Source organism: Empidonax traillii, unplaced genomic scaffold (genome assembly GCF_003031625.1).
Source record: "Empidonax traillii isolate 1590-97213 ecotype Southwest subspecies unplaced genomic scaffold, ASM303162v1 scaffold1011:size275050, whole genome shotgun sequence".
Lineage (NCBI taxonomy): Eukaryota > Metazoa > Chordata > Aves > Passeriformes > Tyrannidae > Empidonax > Empidonax traillii.
The window spans coordinates 250,635-268,370 of NW_020956204.1; the positions used below are offsets into that span (position 1 = coordinate 250,635).

General features: G+C 49.2%; 1 protein-coding gene across 1 annotated transcript; it reads right to left on the reverse strand.

Moving 5' to 3' along the window:
- On the reverse strand, window positions 1-17,160 carry LOC114068186 (dihydropyrimidinase-related protein 2; the record flags this gene model as incomplete). Its single annotated transcript, XM_027904106.1, has 11 exons — window positions 1-472; window positions 1,449-1,614; window positions 4,023-4,202; window positions 6,833-7,003; window positions 7,163-7,304; window positions 7,429-7,585; window positions 10,456-10,576; window positions 14,381-14,449; window positions 15,297-15,377; window positions 16,485-16,546; window positions 16,996-17,160. Coding segments are annotated over 11 exons (1,406 nt in total), but the record flags the coding sequence as incomplete, so codon positions are not given.
- Between the last annotated feature and the right edge of the window lie 576 nt (window positions 17,161-17,736).

Sequence of the window (17,736 nt, forward strand, 5' to 3'; positions counted from 1 at the left end):
TTTTTCTTTTGTGTGTGTGTGTCTTAAAGGCAGCTCCCGGGAAATTCACTTTATCCTTCCTTTATTAAAAGAAAGATGCTGAATGGGACAGAGGCCACATATCTCAAATACCCTCTTTACATTTACTCTTGCATGTCAGAGGTGCCAAAACAGGGTTTATTTCTTTAAATGTGTAAAGGGGGAGGGGGTGGGGGGAAAGTGAGAGGGGGGTCGGTGAAGATGAGGAGGGAAATCTGAGGGGACTGAAAGAGGCGCTTTTACTTCAGCCCCCCCTCACTGGTTGCCCGCAGTAACTGTCACAGGCTCTAAAAGGATCAAGAAGGGTCTCCAGGTGCCCTGGCCCCCCTGGTTTGCCTGGTGGGCACAGGAGGGGAGGGTCCTTAGCCCAAGCTGGTGATGTTGGCACGTCCGCCCGGCGGTGCCACGATGCGCTGGGTCGTGCGGCGCGGGATGTTGTCGTCGATCTGTGCCCCTGTGGGGGAGAGACAGAGAGACAGAGAGTCAACAACCCTTGGAGTGCTCCAAAACCACGTGGATGTGACACTTGGGCAGGTGGGTTAGTGGTGGTGCTGAGCTGTGGTTGGACTTGATGACCTTGGATGGCTTTTCCACAATTCCATGATTCTGTGGAGGGAAAGCTCCTACTGGCTCCCAGTGCCTTGAATCTGCTGAAAGCTGTTCTGCATTAATAACCTCTCTGCCCTGAACACCTAAACCACCCAGCCCTGCACAGGGAAGGGTTGGCTAAATGCTTTTCCCTTGGGAAGCTTTCTTATCCCTTTTTATAGTTTGCCCTTCTTGCACTGGAACAGCAGCTGAGAAATCAAAGCTGCCCCATCCCTGGCAAAGCTCTGCTGGAGTTGGTGCCATCTGAAAACCAGACCTTGCCAGCCTCTTAAAAATAGAAAATTCTCACTTTTAAACACAAGGGCCTGCAGTGACAGGACAAGAGGGAATGGTTTCAAACTGACAGAGGGCGGGGTTAGATGGGATATTGGGAAGGATTCTTCCCTGTGAGGGTGGTGAGGGGCAGGGATGGAATTCCCAGAGAAGCTGCCCCATCCCTGCAAGTGTCCAAGGCCAGGTTGGACAGGGCTTGTAGAAGGTGTCCCTGCCCATAGCAGGGGGTTGGAACTGGATGGGATTTAAGGTCCCTTCCAACCCAAACCACACTGGAATTCCCTGATCTGCCCTCTCCAGACACCCAGACGTGGAGCCCAGCACACACTGGGGTGTTCAGCATCCATGCCACGGCATGAGAAGCAGCAGGACCTTATGGCAGCTCCTGCACTGCTCTTCTTCCTTCCCAAAGGGACGACACCTCCCAGCTAAACACACCCCACTGCCTGCCCGTTTCGGCAGAATTAATTCGGAGCACCGGAGCAAAAACCAGCCGCAATTTCCTGATCTCACAGCAACAAACCACTCAGCCTCATGAAATCCCATACCAGACAAGCTGAACCCCGACTGGTGCAGGTTCCTCACGGGGGGTGCCTGCTGTTTGGCAGGGGAGGTCTTGGCCGAGGACGCCGGCGTGACGGTCTTCGGTGTCACCGACACTTCGCACACGGGGCCGTCGTAGAGGCCTCGGGGGACACCCCGCAGCTCAGCCAGCTGCAAACACAGAGCAGGGCACAGGAGCCTTCAGAACGCAGCCCCACAGCCCCCAGAACCAGCCCCACAGCCCCCAGAACCAGCCCCACAGCTGCCCAGATGTTGCTAAGCCAGTGACACACATTGCGAGGCGGGTGCTTGGTAAGAGGATTGGAAAGCGCGCGTCATCTGCTCTGATCCCTGGGGAGCTGCTCCATATCCGGGTCTATTTTGTATCTGTATCTATTTTATACCTGTATTTTATATCTGTATCTATTTTACATCTGTATCTATTTTATATCTGTACCTACCTTGTATCTGTACCTATTTTGTAGCTATACCTATTTTACATCTGTATCCATTTTCTATCTGTACCTATTTCACATCTATATCTACACCTATTTTATATCTATGTCTGTATCTATTTTATACCTATACCTATTCTATATCTATTTTACATCTATACCTATTTTATATCTATATTTTACATCTATATCTATTTTACATCTGTAACTATTTTACATCTGTACCTATTTTACATCTGTATCTATTTTACACCTATACCTATTTTAAATCTATACCTATTTAATATCTAAACCTATTTTATATATCTATTTTATATCTATATCTATTTTACACCTATACCTGTTTTAAATCTATACCTATTTAATATCTAAACCTATTTTATATATCTATTTTACATCTATATCTATTTTACACCTATACCTATTTTAAATCTATGCCTATTTTACACCTGTACCTATTTTATATCTAAACCTACTTTATATCTTTATCTATTTTATATCTATATTGCACTCCCAAACACCCCACTGTTGGGAGATCCTTGGTGTGGGACAGGGTATAAAATGCTGTTCCTGACTCTAGGTAAGCTTGTGCAGGACAAAAATCCTATTAACTAATGCTAAGCTTAATCAATTTGAAACACCCCCAAAATTTTTATGACTCCAAAAATTTAAGCATTTCGGTCAAGACTCCTCTAATCCTGTAAATTAACACGTGGCACGGGATGTGCTCTGGACTGTTGTGGCTCCAGCCCACAGAGACACCCAGCCTGTCCCCTGCCCTGCGGGTGCTGCCCTTTTAACGATCCCAACCTACCTGCCATGGTATTAAAGGCTCCTGACAACTCCCAAATGCAACTTATTGCTCCTCCCCAAAAAGCAAAGAGGGCAGGACAGCCCCAGGGCAGCCAGGCTGGCTTCTCAGCCCCAGCCTGTGAGCTGGAGCTTGGCTTAAATGCAATTATTCCAGCTGAGATGCTGCCCAATTGGATTGAGAGGTCACCCTTGTGCTCCTGGGGCAGACAGGCCACACCAGCCACGCGCTGTGGGGTCGGAATGTGCTTCCCACAATCCCTTTCCCACACCCTGAGCCTCTTCAGCATCAAAAAGTGTCCCTTTTAAGCAGCCAGGAGGCTGTGCCAGTGACTCACCAGTCACCAGACAAGAGCAGCTGATGGCAGGTGACAGCAGGGGAAGCAGCACCGCGTCTCCAGAGCAATAAATTACAATTCTGGATGGCTGCTGCAAGGTTTGATGTGTAAATGCTACTGAGAACTTCCCTTGCTACCTCTGGGGTAGGTTATTTACATGTCCAGACTGGGGGGTTCCTGGACACAGAGTCTGTCTGGGTGTCCCAAGACAGAGAATAATTAAAGAAAAGTAATATTAAAACATTATTTAAATATATTATTTAAATATCATTATCATGTTTAATATATTTAATAGTACGTATTTATATTGTATTCATTTTTTATTCTAAATAAAATACTTTTAACTAAAATAAAATATTGTTTAAATATTTTACAAGATTATTAAAATAATACAAAAATATAAAATAAATAAATATTTATAACATTATTAATAAAATATAAGATATATTAATATATTGGTAAAATAAAGACATGAAATAAAAATGAACCTATATAAATCATTATTGAACTATTATAAAATATTAAAATATTGTGAAAATAATATAAAAATAAAACAAATAAAAAATAAGATATGTCATTACTAAAATATTTAAGTATTATTAAAATATTATTAAAATAAAATAAAGTATTATAAATTAAATAATAAAATATAGTTATTAATGTGTCATGGAATATTAATAAGATGGTATTAGAAATAGATTATATTATTAAAAATAAGAGCAGAATAGTATTAAAATATTAAATATAAAAATGAAAAATATTAAATATTACCAAGAGAAAATATTGGTATTAATTTCAAATAAATATCAAAATATCATTACAAAGAAAATATTATTACAGAGAAAATATTAGTAAAACAAAAATATTATTAAAATAGAAATATTATTAAAATTAAAAAATATTTACAAAGAAATATTAAAACATAGAAAAATAACTTAAAATAAAAAATATTCTTAAAAACGCAGGGAACACTCACCCTGCTGCGGGCTTTGATGCGCTTGTAAACGAAGTCTGGGAAGGGTTTCCTGGGGATGTACCTCCCCGAGCCCTCGGTGACGTGCAGGTTGCCATCCTCCAGCACGATCTTGCCCTGGCTGATCACCACCAGGGGGGAGCCGCGGCACTCCATGCCCTCGAAGATGTTGTACTCCAGGGACTGCAACACACGTCAGGGAACTGTCATTTACGGGGTTTAATCCGCCCTCAACCGGCCTGAAACTTCTTCAGGATTTACGAAGGCAAAATTTCCTTCGGGACAAGATTCACGGAAAGGACCTTAAAAGATCATCCACCTTCCACCAGCCCAGGTCGCTCCAACCAGGCTTTGGGCACTCCCAGGGAGGAGGGAGCCACAGCTCCTCTGGGAATTCCATCCCAGCCTCTCCACACTCTCCCAGGGAAGAATTCCTTCCCAATATCCCATGGAAAACCCTGTGACAGGCACAGGGCAAGAGGAAAAACCTCTCTGTTCCAACGCATTTTTAGGCACCTCTCTCCTGGTGAACTGGGGGGGGATTTGGGAGCCAAAGAAAGCTCTGCCTGAGCCTCACGTTTAAAATAAGGATCATTCTGAAAATCTGTACTGCAAACCCAAGTTTTCATTGAAGGGTCAGGGGCCGGGGCAATCTTGTTTTACTCTTAATGGGATTGCTCATCCTCAATTAACAGGATTGGAAACATCACACCAAGGAAAAAAAGGCAAGTTTTTGAAAGGAATGGCTGCAAATGTGGCACCCGTGGAGCCTCCTGGAATGAGAGAAGCAACCACGTTATCTGGGGGCTGTTACTCCAGTGACCATCTGAGTCAGATCCAGGCCTTTTTTACTGAGTTAATGATGGAGTTTGCCCTGGAAGTGTGTTATAAGCGTGGACAGGCTTGACTGCAGCCGTACAACGAGCCAGGACAGCGGTTAAACCGGCCCTGAACCGGGTCCAGCCCGAAAAAACTTGTGGTGGCAGAGGAGGAGGCTTGGTCAGGAGCTTATGGATGAGGCTGGTTCCAAGAACAACACCATCTCCCTCTCTAGCTCCCGATGTTTCCTTGCCAGAGAGTGGCAAGAGCAGTGTGAATTCTTGGGAAATATCTGTAACTCGCCTGAACATTTAAAAAAGTAACAATCATGCAAGGCCACATAATTACTGGGGCTCCCTGTGCCACAGCACCCTGTGCCTGCTCTCAAAAGGGGCCTTTTGTTCCAGACTTGACCAACCCACGACTCCTGGACTCCCAAAGGCATCACTTGTATCACTTTCTCTTCTAACACAAGGCATTTGTGCAGCGTGAGATACCAAAAAATACAGAATCACAGAGGTTGGAAAAGATCTCCAGAGTCCAACCTGGGACCAGCCCCCACCTTTGTCAGCCAGCCCAGAGCACTGAGTGCCACATCCAGTCGTTCCCTGGGAACCTCCTTAAGCCCTTTCCAAAGTTTAGACACCCTTTCTAGGAAGAAATCCACATATCGACACATCCACAAAAGAGAAAGCCTTTTGAGTTCTGTGCTAGGAAATGTAAAGAGCTCGGGGTCATTTCCTAAAGACAACAGCCATTAAAGAGCGATGATTTGCAAACACTCCACCCACCCAGCTGCTCTCCCAGCCATTCATAAGGACAAAACCAGGCTCAGAGCACTAAATTTGGCACCTAAAAGCAGTGACTGCCTGGGCTGCCTCCTCTCTAAGTCATTCCTCTCCAGACTGGAAGGAGTCTGGAAGCACCTCCGAGGTGACTGAAGTGACCAGACTCCTGGAATTCCTGTCAGAAGCCTCCAAGCAGAGGCAGGATGAAGCCAGGCCATCTGTGACCAATTCTGACACTGAGTTCGGTCACAGGGAACTGAACCAAACCTTTTTTTAAAAAAAAAAGAAGAAGTTTCTTTGTGAATGTGCCCAGGGATCCAAGTGTGGAAGAAAATGTTGCTCCTTTATAGCTCCAGAGTGAATGAAAGCATTCACGGGGGAAAAAAAGAACAAGGAGGTTTTTTCCAGGGAAACATTCCATAGGTTCATGGCCAGCAGGGAAACAAGTTGTCAACAAATGCAAACAGTGGCTGCTTTCTCTGAGACAGGGCTCCAATGTCACGGGGAGACTCCAGCCAGCCCCTTGCACTGGGAATGCTCTGCGGATTCCCACAGGCTGGGACAGCTTTTTTTCACTCCAGGGGTCAGGTATGAGGTGTGGACACAGCAAACTGTGCCTCTAAGTGCCACCACAAAGCTGCAGAAGAACCAAGGGGAAGGTCTGGTGAGTTTGGGTGCTGCTTTGCACCTCCCTGTGCCAACTAACCTGTAAAGTCATGACCCCACACATCAGCACACGGTGTAAATCCACTCAGACACTGCATCTGGGTCAGATCTCCAGCAAAGGTGTCCATGAGCTGACAAAGCTTCACTGACCCCAAGTAGAAAAAGGATTTTTATTTCCCTTTTTATTCCCTTTCCCACTGCTGGAGGGCCTGGAGGTCATGAACAACACACTGTCCTAAGAGGCCTTTTGATAGCTTAGAAGATTTAAAGAGCTTTCTGTGTGCTCAGATCCAAGCATCCCACACTGAGAAAGAGCTGACAGGCTCTCTGCTCCGGGGGAAATCTCTGGGTATTCACATGATTTCAGATTTGGGCTCGCTCTGCTCGACACAACTGAGCAGTGTGAGACCAGAGAGGGTTCTGGGCATGGATAGAACAAACCCTGAGCTGTCACAAGCTCTGGTTTTTTTGGCAGCACAGCCTGGCACTGAGGAAGAGGGGAGGAAAGGAGCAGCAGGGCATTGCAGGAGATGTCCTTACTATGTTGTGAGTCTTGGCAGAGATTGTCTTGACGCTGTCGGGGTCCCAGATAACCAGGTCGGCGTCCGAGCCCACGGCGATGCGGCCCTTCCGCGGGTACAGGTTGAAGATTTTGGCTGCATTTGTGCTGGTCACAGCCACGAACTGGTTCTCATCCATCTTGCCAGTCACCTGGGGGAAGAGCAGAGGAGCCCACTGCATGAGCAAGGTGGGGACCACTCCAAAAAAAAGGAAAAAGTCAAGTGGAAGGACCATAACGAGTGTCTGAGGGAGGTAAAAACACCCTCCTGCAGCTCTTCCACCCCAGAACCTGTGACTTGTGTGACATACCACAGCCTTGTCCCAGATGATGGACATCCTCTCTTCAGTGCCATTGGTTCCCTCAGGGATCAGGGTGAAGTTGTCCTTCCCAACAGCTTTCTGAGCAGTGTTGAAGGTGCAGTGGGCACTGCCGGTCACTTGGAGGTCTCCACTGGAAAGGATAAAAACAGGTGTTTAAGACATTTTGTCGTCACAGGTTTACCCCTAAAGGCAACAGCAGCTGTTTTACCAGCCTCTTGTCTCACAGCTGTGTGAACACAGACAGCTCTACTCACCAGGACAGTAGTGAGTTGAGAAAATCAGGAGTGGTTGGGTCAGGACTCAGCGGTGGGGATGTAACAAAAGCTGCTGCCTTTGCCCAGTTCTTGCTCCAGTAATGGGATCCATCAGTCCCCAGGCTGGCTGTGATGGGCTCTCCATACACCACAGTGCCTGCAGGACAGGGACACACACAAACCCACAGTGAGCACCCAGAGAGGGGCATCTCCAGCCTGGATCCAGGCAAAAAGCATCCTAGGAGAAAGGACGAGGCAGGCAAGCTGTGCCACCACCACAAGCTGCAGGGCTGGAAGTAATTAATAAAGACAATAATAAAGATACTGCTCCTGATCAGTGTCTGGAGCAGCAAAATGTGCACGATCCTTTACACAACTGCACTGATCAATTTTGCTTGAAAGGGTTGGTGTAAAGATTCATTTTACTGTTTATATTCATTTATTTGTTTATCCTGGACCAAGAACGTTACAAAGAGAGGCTGAGGGGAACTGTAAGGGCATGAGCAGATCCAGTCTGATCTACAAGAGATGTGGAAGGAAAAGAATGAAAAAAACAAGCCTGCAGCATTTTTATCAATTCCTATGTATAAAAGACCAAGATTAATCTGTGCCCAGATTAGGAGGGAGAGAACTCCTACCAGGAATATTTCCTGCATGCAGAGGGGAAATACTGGTGTTCCTGGTTCACAAATGCAGCTCAGGACCCTCTGGGATGCACCATCTGCACACCAAGCACCGTCAAGATGCTGCAACTTCAAAGGCAGCCCAAGCTGGCAGCCCTCAGGGGATCTGCTCACCAAATGCAAAACCCCTCCCCAGCTCTGTGCTGTGCCCACCCACCTGCCTGCTGAGCTCTCCACGTGCCTGCAGAAGGTGTGGGCAGTGCAGGCACCAACCCTGAGTGCTGCAGTCGGAAAAGACGGGCAAAGCCAAGCCCAGAATTGGGGTCCTGTACCTCTCCATGCAGAGAGAAAGCAAATATGTATTTATTTAACTGTACTGCCAGAGCTACTGTTATGCCTGTGAGGTCTCGAACTAGCTGGGAGGGAGTCCATCAGCCGAGGCAAAATGATGAACTGGCTTCATGCTGCTCCCAGGGCCCCACTGACACAGGAGGGGCAGAACAAGCCTTTGTCAGAGGCTTTCCAGCAGCAGAGGAAGAGGCTTTTCTGACATCACTGGCCACAAATAGGGTTCTGAAATCAGAATAAAGCCAAACACACGCTGGCTATTAACGGGAGGCCTGTTGTGGGCCAGGACATTGGGGGGATTGTTCTGCAGGGAGTGATGTTTTGAGCTCCCAGATTTTCCAGCAGCAGAGTCTGCAGGGAATCTCCTCCATACAAACGCCACTGGGAACATCTGGCTTTAAATAACATTCGTTCTTTTCCATTCAGCAAATCAATTCTGGTTTGTTTTCGCCTTGGACAGTCTTCAGTTATGTTTCCTCTGTTGCCTGGGAGGGCAAGGCTTGTGTGTGTGGCCCTCCTGGCCTGCTGCACGGCATTTAAATTGAATTATTTAAATGAAGGGACAGAGGATGGTGCACCATCTATACCCCAATTTCTCCTTTTTAGGAGAAAACACAATTTGAACGAGAACTGTTGTGTTGCAGCTCAGGAGTCTTGAGTGAAGTGAGTCCTGTGAGTCAATTCATCTGGGAGAATCCCAGCACCTTTCCCAGGCAGGGCAACATTCAGCCAGGCCAGGCTGTGTTTTATGGCTTCTTGTGACCCAAGTGTGTGGTCCCTCATCCCAATGCCCCCCTCTACTCATAGCTGGTTGGGAGACAGGACCAAGAAGGTGGTTTTTTTTGGGATGCTGCCCCTCTGTGGTGCCTATGCCTCCGGTATTTTCTCTTAAAAAAGGGAAGGGATGCTCCCCTGGCTCCCAGGGTTCAGCTGCACGACGACATCCAGTTGTTTTCTGGGATGACCCAACGTTCAGCCCCTTTGCTGTGTCAGCACATCCTCCTTCAGCACCATCCCCACCGATGGAGCTGGGAGAGGGAGGTTTATCCCAAACAGCCACAAGCAGAAGGAGATGCCTTGGAAATCAGTCCTCCCCAGCAGAACTCATTTAACAGGAGTCATGGGACCAAAAATCCTCCCGAGCCAATGCACAGACACAAATCTGTTTGCTGCAGTAGGAAACCAGCTCTTCTCACACCAAACACCCAGATGGAAAGTGATGTCATTTGTATATCCATCCAGGCTTATTTGGACTGCATAAAATCAAATCCTTGTGAGGAGAGAAGGGGGCAAATCATCCCTCCTGCTTACTCACCCGCCCAGAGCTGCTTTAAATAGAAATGAAGGGTTTAGTCACAGGATAGAGCAGGAGACAGGCACTCACTGTGGGTAACCCTCCCTCCTCCAGGGCAAGGCAGCAGCAACAGGGCTCTCAGAGCAGCTCAGCTCCCTCCCAAACCTCAGTCAGACAGGGGAGCAGCATCCACTGCAGCTCTGAATGTTGCTTCTTGCAGCAGCCTGGAGGCAGAGTTCCTGTTTGGATGTCAGGCTGTGGGATCCAGCACATGAGGAGGATCCATCCCACAAGCAAGGAGCACAGTGGGCAGCTGGATTTGGGGAGCTCTTTGGCTAAATCCAGCTAAATCCAACAGGGCTAGTGAGCCAACATCCCTGTCAGGGCTCCTGGAATCCCTTCTGGCCCCGGGAAGATCAGCAGGAAGCACCCAGGAAAAAGCAGCACAGCAGCTGGAAGTTGCAGTCTCCAAAGGGGAGCCACTAAATGGAGCCAGCATGGAATGGCTCTGGATAACGTGCAGGCTTAGTGTGGGAGGATGAGTGTGAACAGAGGGAGGCTCAGGAGGAACAGAAGAAACAGCTCCTGGCTCTGACAGGACCTCTGGATGCTTGTCTGGGGGAGATGAGACAGAAGCAGTGGCTTGGGACCTTTTAAAACACAGCCTGGACGATAACACTGGAAAAAGAAACCCTTCCTGTGGGGATGGAGCTGATGCTGGCAGGGAGCTGAAGTGCATGAGCTCAGAGGGAAACAACTTACCCTTTTTCCTGGCTTGAGCAATGACATCAGCGGCGCTTTTGCTCATCACCTTGGTGATATAGAGGGGGCAGTTGGTCTGGTTGGCGATGGTGATTGCCCTGTTCACGGCCTCTGCCTCCACCTGAGGAGCAAAGGCAGGTTAGGGGCAGCCCAGAGGGTCTGCAGGGCCAAGATGAGGCACTTCCCACCTCTCCAACTCTGCAAATTCCAATTTACGGCGACTAAACGACACCAAGCTGCAGTCCCCTCTCATTAGAACCTCTTCTCCCAAGGCTGCTCCAGAGTTTCTCTGCCAGCAGACAAAGCCTGAGCTAAACCAACACTCCAGGTCAGAGTGATTAAGCCCTTTCTTTAACCCAGACAAAAATAAGCCACTCAACGTTGACTCAACAGAGCTGCTCAGGGCCCAGCCCCCAGAGCAGGGAGATGCTGCCCCACACACCCTGCTGGAGCCACGTTTGCAAACAAAGCCTCCCAAATTGTACCCTCCACCACAATCCCTGGCTTGGGATCTGACAGGAGGGTGTAAAACCACCCCAACAAATCAGCTCCTTCCCCTTGCAGGTGCCCCCGGGGATGAACCTCAGCAAAAGTGGGGGTCAGGCTGGGACTGCAGCCTGGGGAGGGATGATCAGCATCACCCTGCAGGTTGTCATGGGTCACACACCCCAATCAAAGGATCCAGATGAGGCATTTAACAGCAGGGTGACGCTCACAGTGCCACGGAGAGCAGAGCCTGCAATCCCACAGAGATTCTCCAAGCAAACAACCCAGTCAGCAAACCCAGGGCAACCCACCACCTGAGTGCCAAGTGGGCCATGGGAGGCTCCCAGCACCTCCCATGGACTCTGGAGGGGTTGGGACACGCTCAGCACTCGTGAAAATCCGCTCTGCAGTGACTTAATTGCAGCCCAAGCACCACAAATCATCACCATCAGTCCCAGAATCACAACAGGCTGCCCAGAGTGGTTGTGGGCTCCCCATCCCTGGGAGTGTTCAAGGCCAGCTGGGAGCAACCTGGGCTAGTGGAAGATGTCCCTACCCATGGCAGGGGTGAGCTTTAAGCCCCCCATTCCATCCCAAACCATTCCATGACTGTGTGACTGCTGGCTCCTAACACTGTGCTTTGGAGGGAAAGAACCACCTGGAAAAGAACCCCAGGGCTGCTCAGAAAAAACCCACCAGGACACCAGCTGGGAGCTTTTAAAAGCAAAACAACACCCCCCCCCCCAAGAGCCATCCTGGAGGGCTCTGGTGCCCAAAGGGTTACACAGCCCCAGCCAGGGTTTGGGATTGACCCCCCCCAAGCAAAGAGGGGGGAACACAAGGGGATATTTTCAGGCCCAGCTGCCCCAGGCAAATGGAAAAGGCTGGGAGGGTGTTTGTTCCAGGAGGTTTGACTCAGGGTGTCACAGCCAGGAGCACTCAGGGGCTGAGAGCAGAGCCAAGAAAAGCACAGTTGTCCCTTCTGAGAGACAAGGAGGGGACTCAAGACAGGCCAGTGCATCCAGGCTGTGTCATCTGTTACCAAACCCCCCATTAAAGCAGCTCTGGACAAGCACCTGGAAGTCACATTTCCACTCCTGTGCCTCAGTTTCCCCCCCCCCACGAGAAAACAACACACCCCACCAGGCTTTGGACCAAACTGCAAAGCAGCAGGAGAATATTTTGTGCACAGAGAGAGAACAAGGCTGCTGAATTCCTGCCTTGTGCCCAGATGCTCTGGTGACAGGCACAGAACAATAAGCCAAGGACTAGTCCAAAGGGGAATGTTTGCAATTATCAGGATGCATCAGAAGCCCTAGCACAGCAATTCCTCTTGGATTGGGGAGGGGAAAAAAAAAAATAATAAAAAAGACAGACATTTCCTGGAGCACTTGGCCTGCTTGTGCTCTCAGCGTTTTTGTGGCTCAAATAAAAACAAAAAAAAAAAAATGATGGGGAAGTCATCACAGAGTGAAATGAGCTGCGAGGGGGGGGAGAGTTTTCCAGAGAGTGATGGGTGAGGCTGACTTGGGATGGTGGGCTCTGCTTGGTGGCTGGAACGAGGTGCTGAGCACTGTCACCTTGGCTCAACCCAGGTGAGATGACCTAAACCTGAGTCAGCAGTGAAACCTAAGCCTTAATTCAGGAATTCCTGCCGAGCTGGGAGTTCAGATGTGCACACAAACACACATGGCCAGACCCCTGGATGCCTCACTCCGCTGTAATTCCCGCCGAAAGGAGTGGGAGTTTTGATTTAATCAGAAATATTTCAGACTCACTGGACAACTCCTGCTCGTCTGGTGCAGATGGAGGTCTGAGTTAAGCAGCTCCTCAGCCAGATGGCAACCACCAGTCCTCAGGATGGGCTTTGCATCCCATCCTGAGGGGGAGAAGCCGATTCTAGTGTCAACAGCACCCCAGAGGGACACAGCAAACATCCACTCCTGCTGAAGTCAACAGGAATTAGGGTTGTGCTGCCAGCCTTGGAATCTGGGCTCTATCACCAGCCAGTCTGCAGGGAGTTGGATGTTTTCAAAAGCACAGAGTCACTCCCACGTCGGAGGGAGGGAGGGAGGGAACCAGATGACATCGTTTCCTGCTCTGCTTCCTATGACTTCCAAGGAGGAGAATTTTGGATCAAACGCCTCCCAGCCCTGGGCAGAGCCCAGCTGAGCTCAGCTGCACTGAGGGACAGCAGGGAGAGGCTTCACTGCTCCTCATCTGGGGCAGCTTTCAGCTGTGCTGAGGGAGATGCCAGCTCTGCACTCATCAGCAAGCCAGGGGAACGCACAGCTCACACTTTAGAGCTCCTGCTCCATAAAGGATGAGCTCTGGAGCAGCCAGACACAGCTTGGATGGTTTGGTGTCCAGGTTATTTAAGGTGGGAGCAGCCTTCCTCTGGAGCCAACACAACTTTAGGAGGTGCTCCACAGTGTCAGAGCTCAGCATCTGCTCCCTCCCTTCCTGGTGCAAGCCAAAAAAGACATTAAAATTTGTTTTAAAACTAAATAAAAAGGCAGGGATGGGTGAATGGAAAGCTCAGTGCAAGTGTTCACTCACAAATTCAGGAAGCACAAGATCCCACACGAATTCTGTGAGGATTTCCACCCCCACACTGATTTATATTCCTACCCAAACCCCTCTGGACGCTGCTTGTCCCGGAGCAAGGGGAGCAAATAAGAGCAGGAGCACCAGGGGCACGTGTGGATGGATGATCTCACCCCCCCTCCCCAGCTGCCACATCTGGCAGGCAAGCAAAGCCCCCCCAGGAACTCGGAGGGACAAAAAAAGAACGGCTTGCACGGAGCAGATGGGCTCCATGAGGCAGGAATGCCACGCTGAGGTGTCCAGCTCGCAGGCACTGCAAGAGTGGGAAGGAAGAATGAAACGGGAACCGGCCTCAAAAGTGAAGTTTGAAGGCTCTTCTTTGCCCCTGGGATTTATTTGGAAGGCTTAGAGGGATTGGGGTGCTCGTCCCTAAAAAATAATCAGTGGGGAAGTGGGAAGGTTCACTCTGTCAAAGCAGTGGGTTGAGACCTGAGCATTATCTCCCCTCTCTGGGACACACTTTCTGTGCCTTCAGCAAAGCACTTAATCCCTTAGTGTAAAAAGAAAAATATTTTAAAAAATACCTTTACCCTTGGTAAAATTTCATCAAAATAACAAATATTACAGGAATGGAAGAGGTGCAAGTGGCTCAGACCATGTCAGGATTTGGGCACACATTAAAAAATCCTGCTGATTGACTAGAAATCTGATAAAATAAGGACCGAGAGAGCAGCCCGAGAGGCTGGATCTAGAAAAGTCAGTGGCAGAATCTTTACAGTCAGGATGAAATCCTGTTTCCAGCCACCTTCATCCCAGCAGGAAGCACTTGAAGGCAATGGAAAGATGTTATAAATTGGGGGGGAGATAAATGCAAAGGCAGGCAAATCCTCACCTCTTCAGGTCTGCTCAACACATGCCCTTCAGGGCCCGTGATTCCCAGTTCCAGGATCCTTTGCTGCTCCTAAAGCAGAGAAGGGGGGGAAAAAAAAAAGAGCAGGAAAGAGATTTAAGGCAGCAGACAGTTTTTCTTGCAGCACACACAGCTGTTGGGAAGGGGTACAAGTGAGATCCTAAGCATCTGTGCTGGGTGATAATCACATAAGGCAAGCAGAGTCCTGTCCAACTTCCCTTGCTGACAATAACCAGAGCTCCCAAAGCCCTTGCTGATTTGCTCACAGGAGGTCAAGGAAACCTTTTATTTGGATTTGCTTCCCACTGGGTTCACAGCCCCTCCACTTCCAAGACTCATTTGTGTCCATAAAACCATCTCCAGGATGTGGCAAAACGATACCTCGGGAAAAGAAATCATCCTGCAACTGCAGACAAGTGAGCTCAGAGGCTCAGGTGGGCCCTTTTCCCAGTCAGACAGCACAGAAATCCTCTGCATGCTTGAAGCAGAGTGTATAAAACGAGCTGGAGATCGGGTCAAATCCAGATGATTATTAACACCTCCTCTTTGCTGCTGTTCGGAGGATGAACAGACCCCAACCATCAGCATCTCGGGTACTGTGTGAGGCTTTATCCCTTCCCACTCCTCTTACTTACTGCAGAACATTTTATTTATTGCACATAGGGATGGTCACACCCAGGTTTTTTTACTCCTAGGAAAAGATGTCCCGTTCACCACGAACCAAAAGCCGCCACCAAAACCCGCTTTACCAGCGGCGAGGGCTCCCAAATCTGCTGCCCCAGCTCTGCTCACACCCCCACCTCGCCACGCTTTGAACAGCCTTTGCAAAGAAGGCAGGAGAATTTCAAGCCCTGCCAGCGTTTTGGAGGGAATAATGCCCAGAATAAACAGGCCATACCTCGGCAATGATGTCACCGTTCTCGGCGTGCACTTGGGCCGTCGCGCCGATGTCCCGGATCACGCTCAGGACCTCGTAGATCTGGGAGACAGAAAACACACGCGGTCTTTTTTTATCCCCCACGGCGAACACTCTCACCAGAAAGGCTGAGCTGCAGCAAACAGGGGTTTTGCAGAGTGGGAGAGGGGGGAGGAGAAGCTTTAAGGAAGGCGGGACGGGGTTTGCTGGAGGGGCGCGACCCGTTCGGTCACGGCTGTCGCTTCGTGTCCTGATCTGTGCAAGCTGGATGTCACTGATGCGGCAGAGGAGGGTTAGTCAATGGGTTTGGAATATTTACCAACAGCAAAAGCCCACAGCTGGAGCGGTTTTGAAGAGCTCACAGAGCTGTAGCTGTTTCATGCCTTCATTTACTGGGGCCTGGCATGAGAAACATCCCTCGCAGTGGAGGGCTGGGTGCAGTTATTCCATGAAAATCCAATGTCTGGAGGTAGGAGCAGTGTGATTTCCCACTCCAGCAACCACTTGGAGAGGGCTGAGGTCGAGTAACCCACAACTGGCGCCGTCAATGGTCCCTCATTAAAATGTTTCCAGAGTCATCAGAGATAACTGTGACACTCCAGCACCTCCTACACTGCTCCAAACAACTCCCCGGGCATTCCTCCCCTCCCACAGCTTCAGGAATATCAACTGCCCCTCTCAACAGTTCAGATGTGCCCAAATGTACCCACAAGAACAGCAAACAGGAGGGGAATTCCTTTTTAAGGTCCCAGCCACTCCAACACCAGAAAGCATCTCAGGACCAGGCTCGGTTTCAGCTTATAAACAGATTAATTAACCCAGAGGTCTCACTGTCCTGCCCTTGTGCAGAGGCATAAAGCAGCAATTCATAAAACTGCCACTGCTTCCACCCCAGAGGAGCTGGAATAAAACCTCAGACTTCTCAAAATGAGGGGTTTGCTGTTGCTTCCCCCAGCCAAGTCTTTCAGGGTTTGCTGCTGGCCACTTTCCTTTTTAATTAAAAATATAATCTTCCAACCAGAGCTCTGGGTACTGTTGCAAATCTCGGGTTCTGTTACACACGTGGAGACTGGAGGCAAGAAGAGGATGTCAGGTCTCCCAGTATATTGAATTTAACCACTTTTATGAGCTTGCAGTGACAGAAGCATCGACCACCAAAAGCCTTCCTACCTGAGAGTCACTGAGCTGGAAGCGATCTTTGAAAGCCATGTACACCAAGAAGGAGTTCACACCTGGGAGAAAAGAGAGCACAGGTAAAGCTACAAAACACAGCCCCTCCAGCAGCCCCTCCCTCCCCACCCAGCAAGCAGCAATAAATGACTTTAATCTGCTGGGAAATTAAAGAGGGGGGAAAAGCTGTGAGGTCATTTTACTCTGCTTTTCACTTCTAGCAGCCAGAGATGGATGGATTGCTCCTTCTGGGCCTGATACTTCCCTTGTTTAGAACAGTTTAAAAGGCTGCAATTATCACCTCCCTGCACTAATGAGCTCCAAGGGGCTCCACTGGACAAAGGTGCTGCTCTGCACAGCAGCAGCAGGAGAATCACCTCTGGAAAATCAGTCCCTGCCCTGCAATACCTTCACAAGGAGCCAGAACGGGCCCAAAACCACCTTTATCGGGGTATAAGAGTAAAATCCTTCACAAGCAAAACAAAACGAGGAGGGGGAAGGCTGAGCTTACCATGATCTTTAACCAGAGCTTCCATCTCCTCCTGGACACCCTTATGCCACTCAGTGATGTCCACGTGCAGGGAGTAGTCACAGCAGGATTTGCTGTCTGCCCATTCTCTCCACTGGTCAAACGCTGTCAGCAAACTGGTCCCTGGCTCGGGAACCACGTGGTCGACTGGGAAAGACAACCAAAGCACTGGTAAATGGCTGGCAGGGAAGCTTTCCCTGGGTGCCTAAGATGCTCGTGCTGTGCATGAGAACCAGACATCCACCCCCATTCCCCTTAACACTGTTTGACTTTGAGATTTCTAAGTGGTTTCTGAAGCAGGAGATGCAAACAGGAGGATTATGGAGCAGCAGCTGAAGGGGAGAGCTGCTACTACAGCCTGTTCACTGCAATTGGTGCTGCACCAGTCCATGCAGGAGCACCTCCCAGAGGCACATGAGGAGTGGAAGAAGCAGGACCAGCAGTTTGTCATGGCTGGAGAGACACCTCCTGGAACCAACAAAGGTCCTGCTGCCCCTGAATCTGCTCAGATTGCTCCTCACTCCAGCCCAAACACAGCGGGTCCAGCAGCAAGCGGGCTCACAGGCAGCTGCAGATGCAGAGCAGCCTCAAAGGGGGACACAAGAGACTTGGATCTGAAGGTTTGGTGTTCCTGGTTCTCATCTGAGCACGTGGGATCTCTAAGATCTTCACTAGGCACGGTGAAATAAAAGAATAAAGTCAGCATCTCCCACCCTGAACTGC